We start from the raw sequence: 18,204 nt of genomic DNA, 5'->3' as shown, positions 1-18,204 counted from the left end.
GCATGACAGATCTGCAGCACCTTTACACAAGTTCGTTCCCGATTATCTGCCCGAGAATTGGGAAGTCTAAATTGAGCATTATATTTATTCTATTAGGTTGTAGAGATGCCAGTTTGAGGGCTAATTCACAGGGCCATATAAATGGGTCTGCATCCTTTCCGCAATTTTGCGGAACGGGCGCGGACCCATTCATTTCAATGGGGCCACAAAAGATGCAGACAGCACATGCGGCCCTGCAAAAAAGATACAGCATGTTCTATTCTTGTCCACAATTGCGGACAAGAATAGGCATTTCTATCCTACAAGGCACACGAGCCGGTATCCGTGTTTTGTGGACCGTCTGAATGTAGCCTTAGGCAATTCTGGAGAGCAGAGATAAGGGCTGTTGGCAGAGAGCTCACTATTCTGTGTCGGATTGCAACATGGAGGGAAAACTGTGGTTTTTGATGAAATGAGTTCCCCTATAGCGGACCCATTTATTTCAATGGGGCCACAAAAGATGCAGACAGCATGTACGGTAATACCGTACAGCAGCGGCACGAAGCGCACTGCGTCATAGCAACCAATGACGCCGTGCGTTCGTGCACTCAGCAGGACGGCAGGCTGGGTTTTCACGGACCATGGCAGGAGGGTCGGAGAGCCACTTCTGCTCCGATGCTTACCTGGCTCTCTCAACACGGATAATATGAAGCTACAACTAAAGATAGTGACCTGGATGTAAAGGGACCATGGAGAACCCTGGACGTGGCAGGAGATCAGTAAGGAGCCACTGTGCTCCTTGTTTAATGGGACCGAGCTGCAAATGTATGGGCTGTGTCTGGTAAACAATGAAGGACCTTGCTGGACCACCGCGGCCCCTTCTGTCAGCTGACCGAGTGCGGCCCCCTTACCGGGGGGGGGGGGGGTTTGAATACTGTTATACGTTATGTGTCCCATGCGTAAAAGTAACGTTATGCAACTCCTTTCAACAGACGGCAATGTTGGGAGTTATGTCCCCCCACCAATCGGATGTTTAAGGATAAACCATCAATGATGTTGTAGTCCATGAAAACCCCTTTGGCCCCAGGTCTATAAACGGGATTTCAAGCTCCGATCTCTATAAGTGGTCATCTGTACTTTGGAAATTCAATGAAGAAGTGAATTTCGAATGGTTTATTCAACCCTCCCCCATTCATAGACATAACATGGAAGGATGACGGGTGATAATACTCCTTACTCCTCAGTATTAGCAGAAGGATAAAAAAAGGAAGGGAGGAGGAGAAGGGGGAAGGGAATCGGGGAAGATGCTTGTTTATTTTTAATTACCGAAAGATTCACTCCTGTACGGGCCGCGCCTACGCCCGGCCTGCGGTGGAAAACACTGGTTTCCTTCCAGTTCCTTCCTTGATCTACTATTGCTAATGACACAAACTGCGTAATGTGGTGTGCTTACTACCCTAAGCTTCATATACTTTATTTTTATAACTTTTTTTAACTTTTAGGCCCCTTTCACACGGGCGAGTATTCCGCGCGGATGCGATGCGTGAGGTGAACGCATTGCACCCGCACTGAATCATGACCCATTCATATCTATGGGGCTGTTCACATAAGCGTGATTTTCACGCATCACTTGTGCGTTGCTTGAAAATCGCAGCATGTTCTATATTCTGCGTTTTTCACGCAACGCAGGCCCCATAGAAGTGGGGCTGCGTGAAAATCGCAAGCATCCGCAAGCAAGTGCGGATGCGGTGCGATTTTCACGCACGGTTGCTAGGAGACGATCGGGATGGGGACCTAATCATTATTATTTTCCCTTATAACATGGTTATAAGGGAAAATAATAGCATTCTGAATACAGAATGCATAGTACAATAGCGCTGGAGGGGTTAAAAAAAGAATAATAATGATTTAACTCACCTTAATCCACTTGCTCGCTCAGCCGGCTTCTCTTCTGTCTTCTTCTTAGCTGTGTGCAGGAAAAGGACCTGTGGTGACGTCACTCCAGTCATCACATGATCCATCACCATGGTAAAAGATCATGTGACGGACCATGTGATGACCGGAGTGACGTCACCACAGATCCTGTTCCTGCACACAGCTAAGATGAAGACAGAAGGAGATGCCGGCTGCGCGAGCAAGTGGATTAAGGTGAGTTAAATCATTATTATTCTTTTTTTAACCCCTCCAGCCCCATTTTACTATGCATTCTGTATTCAGAATGCTATTATTTTCTCTTATAACCATGTTATAAGGGGAAATGATACAATCTACAGAACACCGATCCCAAGCCCGAACTTCGGTGAAGAAGTTCGGGTTTGGGTACCAAACATGCGCGATTTATCTCATGCGAGTGCAAAACGCATTACAATGTTTAGCACTAGCGCAGAAAAATCACGGGTTTTCCCGCAACGCACCCGCACCTTTTCCTGCAACACCCGTGTGAAAGAGGCCTTATAAGTTTTCAAATTTTATGTAAATTTCACAGATTCCAGGGAAGACAAAATACAAAGGAATCATATCGTCTGTAGGACTGCTATGTTGACTAACTTGCTAAAAATTTGAGGCTTGCTAAAAGAAGTACGAAGGTGAAGTGGAGCAGTTGCCCGTAGCAACCAGATTTCACCTCTCGCTTTTCCCTGTACAATTAGTCGCTCTCTTGGTGTCAGTTCGGATAAACCTCCCCTGAGAATTTACCTACATCCACCTGTTTAGTTCTGCCGGATATGGCACTACATTTCGCTTAGCAACCACCGACCTTCCTGTCTGAGTGACCACTATATGTGACAGTAACTTGGTCACTTGACGTTAGGCCTCTTTCAAACGTCAGTAGATAGCGTACGAGTGCTGCCCATGGTCTCCATGGACCACTCACGCCTCCATTGACTTCAATGCATGTATTCACACATCATTGGTTTAGTGATAACACCAAGGGAGCATGTCCGATTCTGTCCGTGGTTACAGATCCCTTGCGCGCAATATAGTCTATGGGTCCATAAAAACCACAGGCACAACACGGATGCCATTTGTGTTTGGTCCGTGTTTTTTTTTTCCCCAATGGGCCATTGGTAGGAGATGCTCCGGAAACCGATTTTCAGCCTAGCAGTGTCCATAGAATACGGATGACACACGGAGAGCAAAAAACTGAAAAAAACGGACCAAACACCAGTCCATCACGGACACCATCATGGATGAACCACTGACCATTCCTGTTAGGGCTTGTTCACACGACCAATGCCCCTTCGTGCCCATGCTGTGGACTGCAAATTGTGGTCCGCAATGCAAGGGCACCGGCCAGGGAACTGCTGCATGTGGATCGCGACCCCATTCACTTGAATGGGGTACGTGATCCATCTATTCCGCAAAAATATAGAGCAAGTTCTATCTTTTTGCGGTGCAGAGGCACGGAGCAGAACCCATGGAAGCACTCCGTAGTGCTTCCGTAGGGTTCCATTCTGCACCGCATCTTCGGATTTGCGGACTCATTCAAGTGAATGGGTCTGCATCCGTTATGCAGAATGCACATGGCTGGTGCCCCGTGTATTGCGGACTCGTCGCATGTGGGCTGCAATACGGCAACGGCCGTGTGAATGAGCCATTAAGGATGTCATCACGGACACGGATTTGTGAATAAGGTCTCTTGCACACAAATGTTAATTCGTTTTTGCGGATTCCGTTTGCGGAACCATTCATATCCATGGGTCCGCAAAAAAAAACGGAATGTACTCCATATGCATTCCGTCTCCATATTTTCGTTCCGCTGATAGATACTGTCCTATTATTGCCCGCAAATAACGATCCGTGGCTCTATTCAAGTCAATGCGTCCGCAAACAATACGGAATGCATACGGAACACATACGTATGTCATCCGTTTTTTGCGGATCCATGCCTACTTTTCCCATGTGTATACTGTTAAAACACAGAAACCATGCGGAGATTTTTTGCGGATCTACGGAACGGAAACACAAAACTGAACGGAGCCGTTAAAAACGGACCGCAAAATACTGAAAAAACCATACGGTCGTGTGCAAGAGGCCTTAGGCTTTACAGGCCCAAACCCTGAAGCTGCACCACTGAGAAATGTTGATGTTTGGGGTGGTTTGTGTGGATTCCACAAAACGCCAACACAAAGACACAGTTTGGCAGCACAGTGTTCTTTCATACACACCATTCTTTTTAAACTCACATTTTTATGGTTTTTATTTTTTAGCAGCATTTTTTTGTCTGGTCAGATGTTAAATTCAAGTCTGTAGAGAAATATTAAAGGATCCATAAACTATGCGTTTTTATTTGCGTTTTTTTGGGTCAGTGGCCAAAGGACATGCTGCAAATGGTACAAAATGAAAAACTCCACCAAAACCAATAGTAAAAAGTACAATGAAAAACGTATGAAAACCAAGTAAAAAAAAAAGCAGTGAGAATAAAAGCGTGTGAAGGAGACCGTTACACATCGCAGTCGTGTTTCAAACAAGGTACAAGGTAGGGTGTAAATGTTATTGTAGCGTCACATTCTAAGGCCTCATGCACACGGCCATTGTTTGGGTCCGCATCCGAGCTGCTGTTTTTGCGGCTCGGATGCGGACCCATTCACTTCAATGGGGCCGCAAAAGATGCGGACAGCACTCCGTGTGCTGTCCGCATCCGTTGCTCCGTTCCGTGGCCCCGCAAAAAAAAATAGAACATGTCCTATTCTTGTCCGTTTTGCGGACAAGAATAGGCATTTCTACAATGGGCCGCCCGTTCCGTAAATTGCGGAAGGCACATGGGAGGCTTCCGTTTTTTTGCGGATCCGCGATTTGCGAACCGCAAAAAACGGCACGGTTGTGTACATGAGGCCTAAGACATATCAGCTCAGGAAATGTCATCAGAATTTCTTGGGGTGCAGCCTGAGGATCTGAGCCAGTCGGGTAGATGTGAGGCTACATTCAGGCCATGGTCCAGTATATTCGGCAGTATGGCCAGATGTATGCAGCCATATACCTATATAGAGTGTATTTTTTTTAATACAGCTGCAGAGAAAAGTGTAGTCACATGCAGTGAAAGCTGCAGAACCAGACATATTCTGGCTATACGTATGCCAAAGGAACACTTGTTTGTCAGTATCCAACCTATAGAAGGCAAAGGACATTGTGAAATAGATGACATCACATTGCAGCAGTCCACAATCACTGGAATTCTGCTGCCCTCCAATGGACACTGGCAGAATTACATGCATATTTGTTCAAATGAAAGAGTGATATAACGCCTCAGGGCTCATGCACACAAACTTATTTTTTTTCCTTTTCCATTCCGTTTTTTTACAGGTCCATATGCGGCACCATTCACCGCAATTGGGCATAAAAAAACGGAAATTACTCATTTGTGCATTCCGTGTCTGTATGTCCGTTCCTCAAAAAAAATAGAACATCTAAACTCTTGTCAGTTTTGCAGATGAGAACAGGCATTTTTACAATGGATCCGAAAAAAACAAACAGATGCAACACTGAGGTCATATGGATGTCATCCGTTTTTTTGCGTATTGCAAAATACATGCGGTCGTGTGCATGAGCCCTTATTCCCACGTCAGTGATTTCCATCAGTGATTTTGAGCCAAAACCAGGTGCGGCTCTAAACACAGAACAGGTGCAGATCTTTCCCTTATGGCCTCATGCACACGGCCGTGTCGTTTTTTTGCGGTCCGTAAAAACCGGAAGCCGTCCGTGTGCCTTCCGCAATTTGCGGAACAGAACGGGCAAGCCATTGTAGAAATGCCTATTCTTGTCCGCAAAACGGACAGGAATAGGACATGCTATATTTTTTTTGCGGGGCCACGGAACGGAGTAACGGATGTGGACAGCACACGGAGTGCTGTCCGCATCTTTTGCAGCCCCATTGAAATGAATGGGTCCGCACCCGAGCCGCAAAAACTGCGTCTCGGATGCGGACCTGAAAAATGGTTGTGTGCATGAGGCCTATGTCTGTGGAGGCTCCAATCCTGGCTTTGGCTCCAATCACTGACGTGTAAATAAGGCCTCATTCACACGTACGTGTCCGTGCTTAAATCCGTTAAAAGGTGGTCAGTGATGCGTTCGTGATGGATCCGTGTTGGGTCAGTGTCCGTTTTTTGCTGTCCGCGTGTCATCCGTGTTTCACGGACACTGAACAGTTAAAAAAAAAATGTCAAAGCATCTTTTCCTAATGATCCATGAAACACAGATGAAATCCGTGGTTTTCACAGACCCATGGATTATAATGGGCATGATGGATCCTGAACACGAACGTAATAGTGTGCTAAAAAAAACTGAACCACGGACCGTGCTAAAACACTGATGTGTGAATACACACAGTAAAATGAATGCAGATGTGTGCTGTCCGTGGAAAACACGTACAGCACGCGTCCGTGTGAATGAGGCCTAAGGCATAAGGCCTCGTTCACGTCTCCGTTTGGAGATCCAACAGGCTGTTCCAGCAAAGAGCAGCCTGGCGAATCTCACAGATTGACTGCAATGAGGTCCTGTGGTAATCTCCATAAATGCCGGGTTTCAGCCGGACAAAAAACGTTGCAGGCAATGAGCGGGCATTTGCACCGGATCAGGCTGCAGGATATCCGAAACGCAGATGTGAAAGCAGCCTAAAACTAATGTCCTGATCATGTAGGGACCCTTTAAAAATATTTTTTTGTAAATGACATCATCAGAAAACTCAAGCAGCGAGATTTAGAAAAGAAATATTTATTGGGTGTGATCAAATGAATGAAGGCACTTAAATAACAGGGAGGGAGCATGGAACAGACAAGTCATTTAAACAGATACAGTCTCCGGCTGGGCATGCACATGTACGTCGGGTGAAAGAATCAAGTGTAGACGCAGCGAGGAGAAGCCGATTGTTCCTTCCCGACAGTGGAGGTGGAGCGCCACATGAATGTCACCTCCACAGTATGAGTGATCGCTGGGATCGCTCCTCCTCAGACATAATCATTGCTCTTTAGACAGCATGATCTGCTGCTCAGGAACGATGATTTAGGTGCCCGCACCTCCAATCAATTCACCCGATGAATGAGCGTGTTCATTGGGTGATCTGAGGCACCTTTGAACGGGCACATTATTAAAAATGAGCTTCATAGGAACGTTCCTTCCAGATGATGGGCCCGATATTTGGAGCGAGTAAATCCCCCTTTGTTTAATCTACCAGGGGGATAACGCAATGCAAGGTGTGAATAAAAAAACAAATCTCAGACGTGGCTTTTAGGGCTCATGCACACAGCTGTAACTGTTTTTGCGGTCCTCAAAACAAGAATACTGACCGCGTGCCTCACGCATTTTGCGGAACGGAACATCCAGCCCATGATAGAACGGTCCTATCCTTGTCTGTAATGTGGATGAGAATAGGACATCTCCTATATTTTTGCGGGTGTAATGGAACGGAAAAAACGGATGCTGACAACACACGGTGTGCTGTCTGCATTTTTTGCGGCTCCACTGAAGTGAAAGGGTGCGCATATGACCCGCAAAAAATGTGGATCGGACGCGGACCAAAAATACACGTTTGTGTGCATGAGCCCTAAAACAGAGACAATGTTGCAGGTTTACTATGTAAATGAGCCACAATCCTGGTGCATGTCTTAGAGCGGGTTCCCATTCGCGTTATGGAATTCCGTTATAGGGTTCCATCATAACAGAGTTATAACGGAATATAACGGAATTTTAGTACAGAATGCAAAACAGAACCCTTTAAGGGGCATTTTGTTTTGCTCCGTCCTAAAACATGTCTATGGGGCACATAACGGTTCCATTTGGTTTCGCTATCCATGACGGAAAAAATAGTCCTGTCGACAGGAACCGTTATTTGTCCCCACAGACATGTATTAAGATGGAACAAAACGGAATGCCTCTTGAAGGCTTCCGTTTTGCATTCTGTCCTAAAATTCCATTATATTCTGTTATAACGGAACACTATAACGGAATTCCATAGCGTCAGTGCCAACCTGGCCTTACACTACATTTGTTAAGGGCTTTCGGCCCCTTTCAGACAAGCGAGTTCAACGCATTGGTCTCGCCGTGTGAGTATGCGGCAGCTCCAGTCCTGACCTCACAGCACTAAGGGGATCGCTTAGCATAGCATGTGTTCTGCAATGTATTGGTTAACACTGACATAATGCTGTTACATCATAAATTAATATAATGCTATGCAACTCCGTCAGTGCTGGGAGGTCAGGACGGGAGCTGCTGCGAGTCCAATGGGGACTTAGACACTTTTTCTGTCACACCCAAGAAGTAGTGGGGCTCAGTGGAAAGTGGATGTGGTTTGGCTGGAAAGGGGCATGACGTAAGGTGTGACACCATGTGTCAGAACGCGCCTTATTTATTACCGTCAGAACCCGCTTTCACAAATAGTTTTTGGTACTTTTTTCATGCATTTTCTGCATGGAATCCATGCAAAAAAACATCTCTAAAAAGCCTCCCATAAATTTCAATGAGAGGCAGAAGTTGCAGCATGCTCTATCTTGGAGCGAAATCTGCGCTGATTCTCACATTAAAAAAAAAAACATGCGCAAAGTCAGAGCGGATTCCCTAACTGATGCTGGATGTTGTGCGCTTTTAGATTATCTAGTCTTAAGTTAACACCACCTATTATGGCTCTTTCACACGAGCGAGTTTTCTGTCCGGATACGCATTGTGAACACATAGCTTCCGGACTGAATCCTGACCACAAACACTGAACAACAATAGCAGAAGAAACTGATTGAATTTGCGGACAAGAATAGGCATTTATATTGCCGGCGCCTGTTCCGTTCCGCAAATTGCAGAAGGCAACACGGGCCGCAAAAACCGGCACGGCCGTGTGCACGGGGCCTTATTGTGACCAATTTGACATCTGATGTACATTAAAAATTCTGCAACTTTCTTATATCATTTCTGTTTCAGTTCCTGTTTACAAGATTCCTGTTTGCTGTCAGTGAATGAATTGGACATATATATATATGTACTAAGGGTTTGGTAGAATTGCAGCAATCATGAAAGTAGTAAAGAACTGAAACACAATATACTGTATAACAGAAAGTTGAAAAATGTATTTAAAAGGGGTTATCCGAACCTGGAAAATGCAACCACAATGGCCGGGCCCCTCATACAGAGAATACTTACCTGGTCCCCGACGCTGTGTCCTTCTGGATCCCTCCAAGGCCGTCGCTGCAACTCCCCAGCGTGCAGATCATCACGACATCGAGGGGGCCGTGCCACTGACCTGCTCCCCTTGAGTCACCGTCACGGCCTGCTATTGGCTGCAATCCCCCCCCCCTAACAGATGTTGTGATCAGCTGGGGAGATGCAGCGACGGCCGTTGAGGGATCCGGAAGGACACATTGTAAGTATTCTCTGTATGAGGGGTCCATGCATTGTGGGTGAAATTTTCAGGTTTGGATAACCCCTTTAAGACAGGACAACCCCTTTAAGATAAGACTGGTAAGTGCAAACTGTGTTCCATCTAAGGGCTCATGCACACGACAGTATTTTGCGTTCAGTATACTGGCTGTTTTTTGAGTTCAGTATGCGGTACATATACTGAACCATTCATTTTAATGGTTCAGCAAAAACAAACGGAAGAGTCTCCGTGTGTATTCCGTTTCAGTATTTCCGTACCGTGAAAAGATAGAACATGTCCTATTCTTGTCCGCAAATCACGGTGCTTGGCTCCATTCAAGTCAATGGGTCCACAAAAAAAAAACGGAACACATACGGAAATGCATCCGTATCCGTTCCGTTTTTTTGGAACCATCTATTGAAAATGTTATGCCCAGCCCAATTACTGTATAATGTATAGGGCATACGGAAAAACGGAACGGAAAAACGGAAAGGAAATGGAAACAAAAAACGGAACAAAAGATCCGTAAAAAACGGACCGCAAAACACTGAAAAAGCCATACGGTCGTGTACATGAGCCCTAAAATATACAAACAAAGCACCTTTTGCACACAGGAGGTCACTGCAAGCACTGTATGTATAAGTCACTGCATACAAAAGTTGCATTCATTATGTGGAATCAATCAAAGGCTTACAGCGTCTGCCCTTTACGGACAAAGCGATAGGTAGAATCTGGTCGGTGGTTCCGGTTAACACCAAGTTTCTTTTTTTGTAATAAACAGGAATAGAAAACTAATTTCTCCATCTGCGGGAAGCAGAAAATAAAAACAACTGTATCCGTGTATGTGTGAATGGGGTGGAGGGGGGTTCCATTTTCTGTTGGGGTCATGTCCAACCTTGCTCCACCTCTCTTGATGACGTTAAGTCCCACAGTACAGGGCAAGCCCAAATAACCCAGCCAAGCCATTACATTTAAAAATTTCCACCCCAGCCATACTCACCCGCTCCACACCACTCCATTCTGACTCTCTTCACTGGTCTTCTGGTCCCTGCCTGTAAACTTCCAGTTGGACGGGATCGCGCGCACCACTGCAGCCAATGACTGGGTCACATGCTACTCGGGGACAAGTCACTTCTGGGGCCAGTCGTTGGTTGCAGTGGCGGATGTGAACCTGTCCATTTAGAACCAAAGATCAATAAAGTAAACTGGAATGGAGCACCGGGGAGAAGGTGAGTATGGATTTTTCCACAGGTACCGCAGACTGGGGTTGAAACTTAAAAAAGTAAAAAAAAAAGCTGTACAACCCCTTTAATTCTCTCCTACAAGTGTCCAATGCATCAGACAAGTCATAGACAAATCCTTTAGATGTATCTCCCGGGATAAGTATTCCACAACTGTGATGTAAGAATACTATAGCACCGGTATCACTTTTTTTTTTGTGACAACTCAAAAAATCAACGTTTAAAAAAAATGCACAGGAATAAAAATAAAAAAAATATATAAAAAAAAGAATCTCCTCAAATCGACATATATTCTGTAAATCCGTAAAACGTTCATTGCGGTAAGTGGGCGGGTTCTGTACCTCCTGACAGGTAAAAAAAAGTCCATAACAAAAAATAAAAATTGTAAAAATTATGGAAACTCAAAAATACCATAAAGGTAATTGGTTGGAGATCTGTGGCAATGCGAGTCCCTGATTCACAGATTGTGTAAGGCAGCAGTCCGCAGGACGAAGTCCGAGTTACTGTTATAATTCCGTTTTTGATTTCACAGAGTCTAATGGGGGGCCGAGTACGCCTTGTTTAGAGGCGCCTGGGGCTGTGGGTGCTTCTGGTGGGGTGCCAGCACTTTGCTCTGTCTTTTCTCCTGAAGCCTGCGTATCCGTTTTCCCCTCTGATCCATTGCCCGCAAATATGTCAGTTTCTTCTGGACTGAACAGCATTTTTATTAAGTCATCTGCTTGAATTCGCTCCTGTCAAGAATCAAACCAGAAAGTCACATGTGGGTCAGCGGCACCAAAAAACTGAGATTTAAAGAACCACATATGAATCTAGCAGTAAGAAGCAATCTCCAAACTTCTGATAATGGGATGACACACAGGACAGGCAGCACTAAAGAGGTTGTCCCAGAAAAAAAAAGTATCACTTAGGCCCCTTTCACAATGTTTCGAGTATTCCGCGTGGATGCGATGCGTGAGGTGAACACATTGCACCCGCACTGAATCCTGACCCATTCATTTCTATGGGGCTGTGCACACGAGCAGTGATTTTCACGCATCACTTGTGCGTTGCATGAAAATCGCAGCCTGCTCCTCTTTGTGCGTTTTTCACGTACCGCAGGCTCCATAGAAATGAATGGGGTTGCGTGAAAATCGCAAGCATCCGCAACCAAGTGCGGATGCAGTGCGATTTTCACGCACGGTTGCTAGGAGACGATCGGGATGGAGACCCGATCATTATTATTTTCCCTTATAACATGGTTATAAGAGAAAATAATAGCATTCTGAATACAGAATGCATAGTACAATAGCGCTGGAGGGGTTAAAAATAAATAAATAATTTAACTCACCTTAATCCGCTTGATCGCGCAGCCCGGCTTCTCTTCTGTCTTCATCTTAGCTGTGTGCAGGAAAAGGACCTGTGGTGACATCACTCCGGTCATCACATGATCCATCACCATGGTAAAAGATCATGTGACGGACCATGTGATGACCGGAGTGACGTCACCACAGGTCCTTTTCCTGCACACAGCAAAGAAGACGACAGAAGAGAAGCCGGGCTGTGCGATCAAGTGGACTAAGGAGAGTTAAATTATTTTTTTAACCCCTCCAGCGCTATTGTACTATGCATTCTGTATTCAGAATGCTATTATTTTCCCTTATAACCATGTTATAAGGGAAAATAATAGCAATCTACAGAACACCGATCCGAAGCCCGAACTTCTGTGAAGAAGTTCGGGTTTGGGTACCAAACATGCCGATTTTTCTCACGCGCGTGCAAAACGCATTACAATGTTTTGCACTCGCGCGGAAAAATCGTGCATGTTCCCGCAACGCACCCGCACCTTTTCCTGCAACGCCCGTGTGAAAGATGCCTTATGCATAAATGATAAGTGTCATATGTCTATGGTGTCAGAAAAGGCTCCATTAACTAAATCCACTGCAAGGAATGCAACAATGCATTGAGTGCTTTTATTTCAATGGGTACCATGCAATATCACATTTTCCAGTAGCATATGATGGCTGGGGTTTCAACTAGGGTTGCACTGGATATCAAACTATCAATACCCAATCAATCCTTTTAGACCCGGATCAATAACAGGGCATGCGATCTGCCGAACCGCAGTGGCAGCTTCCGATCAGAGCCCCAGCAGTGAAATCACTGGACTCCAATTGGTTACCATGGTAGCCAGGATGCTACTGAAGCCATCCATGGCTGCCACGGTAAGCTCCCTGCTGCTGTTTGCACAAAGTCATGGGCAGCAGGGAGAGTGTGAAGTCTTATTCACCATAATGGAGCTCTGTTAGGGTGAACAGGACAAGGTATTAAAAAGATTCCAGGTTCTAGCCCCTAAGGGGGCTAATAGTTATAAAAAAATAAAATTAAAAAAATCACAAAAGCACCAAAATATTAAAAGTTTAAGCTAGGAAACAATTTTACATATAAAATCTATAAACAACAACAAAAATAATAATAATAAACTACACCATAACAGAAAAAAAAAATTAAAACCTCATGATTCACCATTTTTTTGTCACCTGGTCCCCCTCAGAAAATAGGACAGGACTGTTCTATTATGGGCCGGATGTTCTGTAAAATGTAGAATGCACGTGGCTTTTTTGGTGTTTTATTATTTTCGTGACTATAGACATTAGCCTAAAGTTAATCAAAACGGACTACTTCAACCAAAACGATCATTCTTTGGGTGAAATTCAACAATAAAAGGGTACTTTTAGCCAATCCATGGAAAGAAGTTGACCATGTTCACATTTTTCATCTGAAAATCGCTAGATCACAGTCTTTACCTGAATGAACATTCCCATAAGCATGGTCCTTCGCCCAGTGTTATGTTAAACCATACCTAAACTCATAAGTAAAGTTTATTAAAACCTACTGTAAATGCCCCAAAATGATTTCGACGACATAGACTCCTGGAGTTCAGGTGCCTATAGCGCTGTGCAATCCATACTCTTAGGCTGCGTTCACACGGGCGAGATTTCCGCGCGGGTGCAATGCGGTAGGTGAACGCATTGCACCCGCACTGAATCTGGACCCATTCATTTCAATGGGGCTGTTCAGATGAGCGATGATTTTCACGCATCACTTATGCGTTGCGTGAAAATCGCAGCATGCTCTATATTCTGCGTTTTTCACGCAACGCAGGCCCCATAGAAGTGAATGGGGTTGCGTGAAAATCGCATGCATCCGCAAGCAAGTGCGGATGCGGTGCGATTTTCACGCACGGTTGCTAGGTGACTGTCTATACACTGTATTATTTTCCCTTATAACATGGTTATAAGGGAAAATAATAGCATTCTGAATACAGAATGCTTAGTAGGTGATCAATTGAGGGTTAAAAAATAAAAAAAAATAACTCACCTTGTCCTCTTGTTCGCGTAGTTCCCGGTCTCTTCTTTACTAATGAGCTGTGGGCTAAAGGACCTTTGGTGACGTCAGATCACATGCTCCAATCACATGGTACATCACCGCGGTGATGTACCATGTGATTGGAGCATGTGATCTGACGTCACCAAAGGTCCTTTAGCCCATAGTTCATCTTTTTAAAGAACTAAAGACCGGGAGAACTACGCGAACAAGAGGACAAGGTGAGTTATTTTTTTTTATTTTTTAACCCTCAATTGATCACCTACTAAGCATTCTGTATTCAGAATGCTATTATTTTCCCTTATAACCATGTTATAAGGGAAAATAATAACATCTACACAACACCGAACCCAAACCTGAACTTCAGTGAAGAAGTTCGGGTCTGGGTACCACAATCGTTTTTTTATCACGCGCGTGCAAAACACATTGCACCCGCGCGATAAAAACTGAACATCGGAACGCAATCGCAGTCAAAACTGACTGCAATTGCATTCCTACTCGCGCGGGTTTGCCGCAACACACCGGGACGCATCCGGAACTAATCCGGACACGCTCGTGTGAACGCAGCCTTACACTGCTGTGTATGGGAATACGGCTTCCCCTGCGGCCGCACTTAGTGCTGTACAGGAGGTCCATAGCACATTGCTGCTCTCCGAAAGCTTGGCATAGATGAGCTGTGCTAGGCTTGAGCAGAGTGGGCACAGGCAGCGGAGCAAAATGTTATGGAGCTCCTGCCCTGCGCCCGCTCACTTTGCTGGACCCTGCACCATGAAAGGCTTTAACAGAGCAGAACGAGCGGGCAGGAGTTCAGCATAACACATTGCTCCTCTGCCTGAGCCTGCTCTGCTAAAGCCTGACATAGCATATCTATACCATGCTTTAGGAGAGCAGCGCTGGTACAGGCAGGAGCAGACATGTGCTAACGACCTGCTGCCTGTACAGCGCGCAGTGAGGGTGCAGGGGAATCCGTACTCCCATACACAGCAATGTATGAGAGTATAGATTGGATTGCAAAGCGCTATAGGCATCTGAACTTCAGGTGTCTATATCACATGGAAAACCAAGAACCAACCATTTGCCGTATGCTATTAATATTGTTATATTTTAACCTGAATGGATTCTCCCAGTGGAATAAAAAAGGGGTGTGGAATCTGAGCCATATTTATTTTAAAGGAACTTTAAAACAATACCAACAATTGTGCTCTGAATATGGGCTGCCCTCTTCACAGTTCTATCAATACTTACAACTTAGGCATGCTTTAGAAGCTCAATCTAAGATAGCCCCAATGACATTTATGTCAAGCCAGACATTGAATATGGTAATTGCAGCTGGTTCAGTGAAGGGAGCAATCTCCATGGTGTATCAGGCCCTTTTAGAGGACTTTCTTAAGGGGTATCCATTAACAAGTAGACGTCAGTGGGAAAGAGATCTAGGGGAACTCACGGATGAGCAGTGGACTGAGGTGGTGGAACTTACCCCTACTTTATCCCTTAGTGAGGCAGCACGTTTATCCCATTTATATTTAATACATAGGGTATATAAGACCCCAGTGTTCTTGCATAAAATAGGCTACAGAGATAGTCCAGCCTGTCCGAAGTGTGGAAGTGCTGAGGCTGATCTATTGCACATGCTGTGGTCATGCTCATCACTGTCATCTTATTGGAAAGCAATACTACATCTGGTGAATAAAGTATATAGTGCTAGTTTTAAGTTGGATCCCAAACTGTGCGTATTAGGCCTGTTACCAGACAATAATTTGCAGTCTGTTATAATTACTGGAATAGGGAGAATGCTATATCAAGCTAGGAAAACATTGGCAGCAAAGTGGATCCAGCCCATACCTCCTGATATATCAGAATATGTTGCTAGATTAAATATTGTGATTCGCTTAGAAAGAGGAGTAGATCAAAAAAGGAAGTGTCTGTCCAAATTCAAAGCAATCTGGGGCAGCTGGATTGATAACTCTGGATGCTGTAGCTCCTGGCTGGCACTTACAAGGACTTTTTCTATGACAAGGTGAATGCAGTGAGGATGGATGATATATATAGAATATTGGATGGTAGCAGGTGTGTGGGGCATTTATAGAAGCTTGATGGTGAGGGGGTTACCTGGAATTGGAATGTGGCTGTATGGGAAGATTGATGATGGACTGTGATGTTATATGAAGTATTGCTGGTTGGAATTAGATGATGGTGGATGGCTTATTTAGGAGTATTGTGGTGCCGACACCCCGAGAGTGATGATTAAGGAAGGTGTTTTAAAAATGTGTCCTGCCTTAAAGGGATTGGAGGGGGGGGGGGGGGGGGTATGGGTTTATTTGTTTAGAATGGATAATTGTACTCACATTGAAAATACTTTTGATACCGGAGTTTCTATGTGGATTTATGCCATGTCTTATGTAGATATGTGTAATATAATGTATATATTATATATTATATATGACAGATAATGTATACATCTGTGGTCTACAAAAATATCATGTTAATGTGATAAAATAAGACTGTAAATTGTTAATAAAGAAACATCTGATTTAAAAAAAATATTGTTATATTTTAATAGTATAGGCATTTTCGCACGCGGTGATGCCCATGATGTTTATTTTTTTTTATTGGTTAAGTATTTTTATTGAAAGGAAAGGGGGGTGATTTGAACTTTTATGTTTTAATTTTTTTTTTTTTATATTTGTAAAAAAAATTTTTTTGCCCATTGTGTTCACTGATGGCTAAATAGCCATCATTGAAGACTTCATTTGGAATATAAGAATAGTGGCCTTTATTGGTATATTCCTGAAATAGGCACCGAAGCATGTTTGTTACCGGACCGGATGCGCGTGACTTCCGCTTACAGACTGATCAGATGCCGCGGTCACAATTGACGACGGCATCTGAAGGGTAAAATGTGCGCGATCAGCCTCATGGCTGATCACATACATGTGCCGCTGGTCTCTGCCATTTAAAATAGCAAAAACCCCACGGCAATGGTGCCCGCTGAGCACACGAGCGAGCGCCATGTTTAAGGACCGGACCGATGATGTACATGTACGTCATCGGTCCTTAAGGGGTTAAGGCATTTACAATAGGTTATGATAAACTTTATTTATAAGTTTAAGTACATTTTAACAGCCAGTTAGTAGAAGAAAATATATATGACTGTACTGGCAAAATGATCGTTCACCAGATGATCATTTGTTCAACCATCAACCTGCTGTTTATGGCCACCTGGGTTCGCCAGCAATTTGATACTGATGGCCTATCCTAGGATAGGTCATCAATATCAGATTGTTAGGGGTCCGACTCCTGACATCCACGCCGATCAACTATTTAAAGAGGCCGCTGCGCTCACCGGAGCTCTGGACATACATTGTATAGCAGCTGTGCTTGGTATTGCAGCGCTGGCCCATTCACTTGAAAATGATTGAGCTATGTCTAGACCATGTGACCTATGAACATGACGTCACTGGCTTAAGAAGAGGCCTAAGCTCTCCCGGAGCCCCGAGGCCTCTTCAAATAGCTCATCGGCGAGATATTAGCTTAGGAGTCACTAAAGCTGGCCAACTATCAGTTGGCTGATGGTTGAACACACAGTGATCTTATGAAGGACCGTTTCACAGACATGTCCATTGACATTTTAGTCCATACCTGACGCTACAGTCATTCAAAGTGTCCATACATGTTCAATAAAAGCATTCGATGGACGAAAATTATTTCTGGGAACGTTCTTTCAAGGAAAGATCTTTTGTCTGGCAATCAGATTAAAATTTCAAACAACTTCAATGAGAGTCCATCATCGCCTGAAAAGATTGGCTAAAACATTAATTTCTAACTAAATTTCACCCAACAAACACTCACTTTGGTTGAATTTTTGATCAACTGTAGACTAGTGTGTGTGGGTACCTGCGCTTAGTATGTAGTGGCTCTCGGTCAAAGGGCTGTGAATAATGCTGATTCGCCAAGAGATACAGAGAGGTGGATGCTGTAGTACAATCCTTCATTGGCATCTCAAAGTTGCACCTATCTCACAAGACCATAAAATGGGCACTTTACCTTAGGTTTTTACACCTGTGTTACTTACTCTCTCATTGTGCCTGGGATCCAGGGTAAACCACAGTGCCACAGCGCATCTCTGGCCTTTGGTTACAGCTTTCACACCATGAGGATTTTCGGCCCCTGATGAGAATCCCACCATCCGTCCACACTGCGGCTTTACTTCGGCCTACAGAAAGAACATTTTTGTCTACTATATTCCTCTTAGCAAACATTTTAATTCCAAATGGATTTAGACTT

General features: G+C 44.4%; 1 protein-coding gene across 2 annotated transcripts in view; it reads right to left on the bottom strand.

Annotated features, from left to right (window-relative positions):
- Positions 1-9,820: 9,820 nt before the first annotated feature.
- Positions 9,821-18,204, bottom strand: part of P3H1 (prolyl 3-hydroxylase 1) — a 50,388-nt gene continuing 42,004 nt past the window's right edge. The window contains exons 14-16 of one of the 2 annotated variants that reach the window (XR_005778305.1): positions 17,993-18,133; positions 10,793-11,288; positions 9,821-10,710 (exon numbers count right to left, since the gene is read on the bottom strand). Coding sequence is in view for 1 of the 2 variants with exons in the window: in XM_040428650.1 (XP_040284584.1) it covers positions 11,064-11,288; positions 17,993-18,133 (366 nt within the window). In the remaining variant the exon portion in view is untranslated. Of the gene's footprint in view, positions 11,289-17,992; positions 18,134-18,204 lie in introns of both variants that reach the window. The other variant, XM_040428650.1, reaches the window with a different exon arrangement.

The sequence above is a fragment of the Bufo bufo genome, chromosome 1, assembly GCF_905171765.1.
Source record: "Bufo bufo chromosome 1, aBufBuf1.1, whole genome shotgun sequence".
Lineage (NCBI taxonomy): Eukaryota > Metazoa > Chordata > Amphibia > Anura > Bufonidae > Bufo > Bufo bufo.
This window is presented reverse-complemented; position numbering and strand designations above follow the sequence as displayed.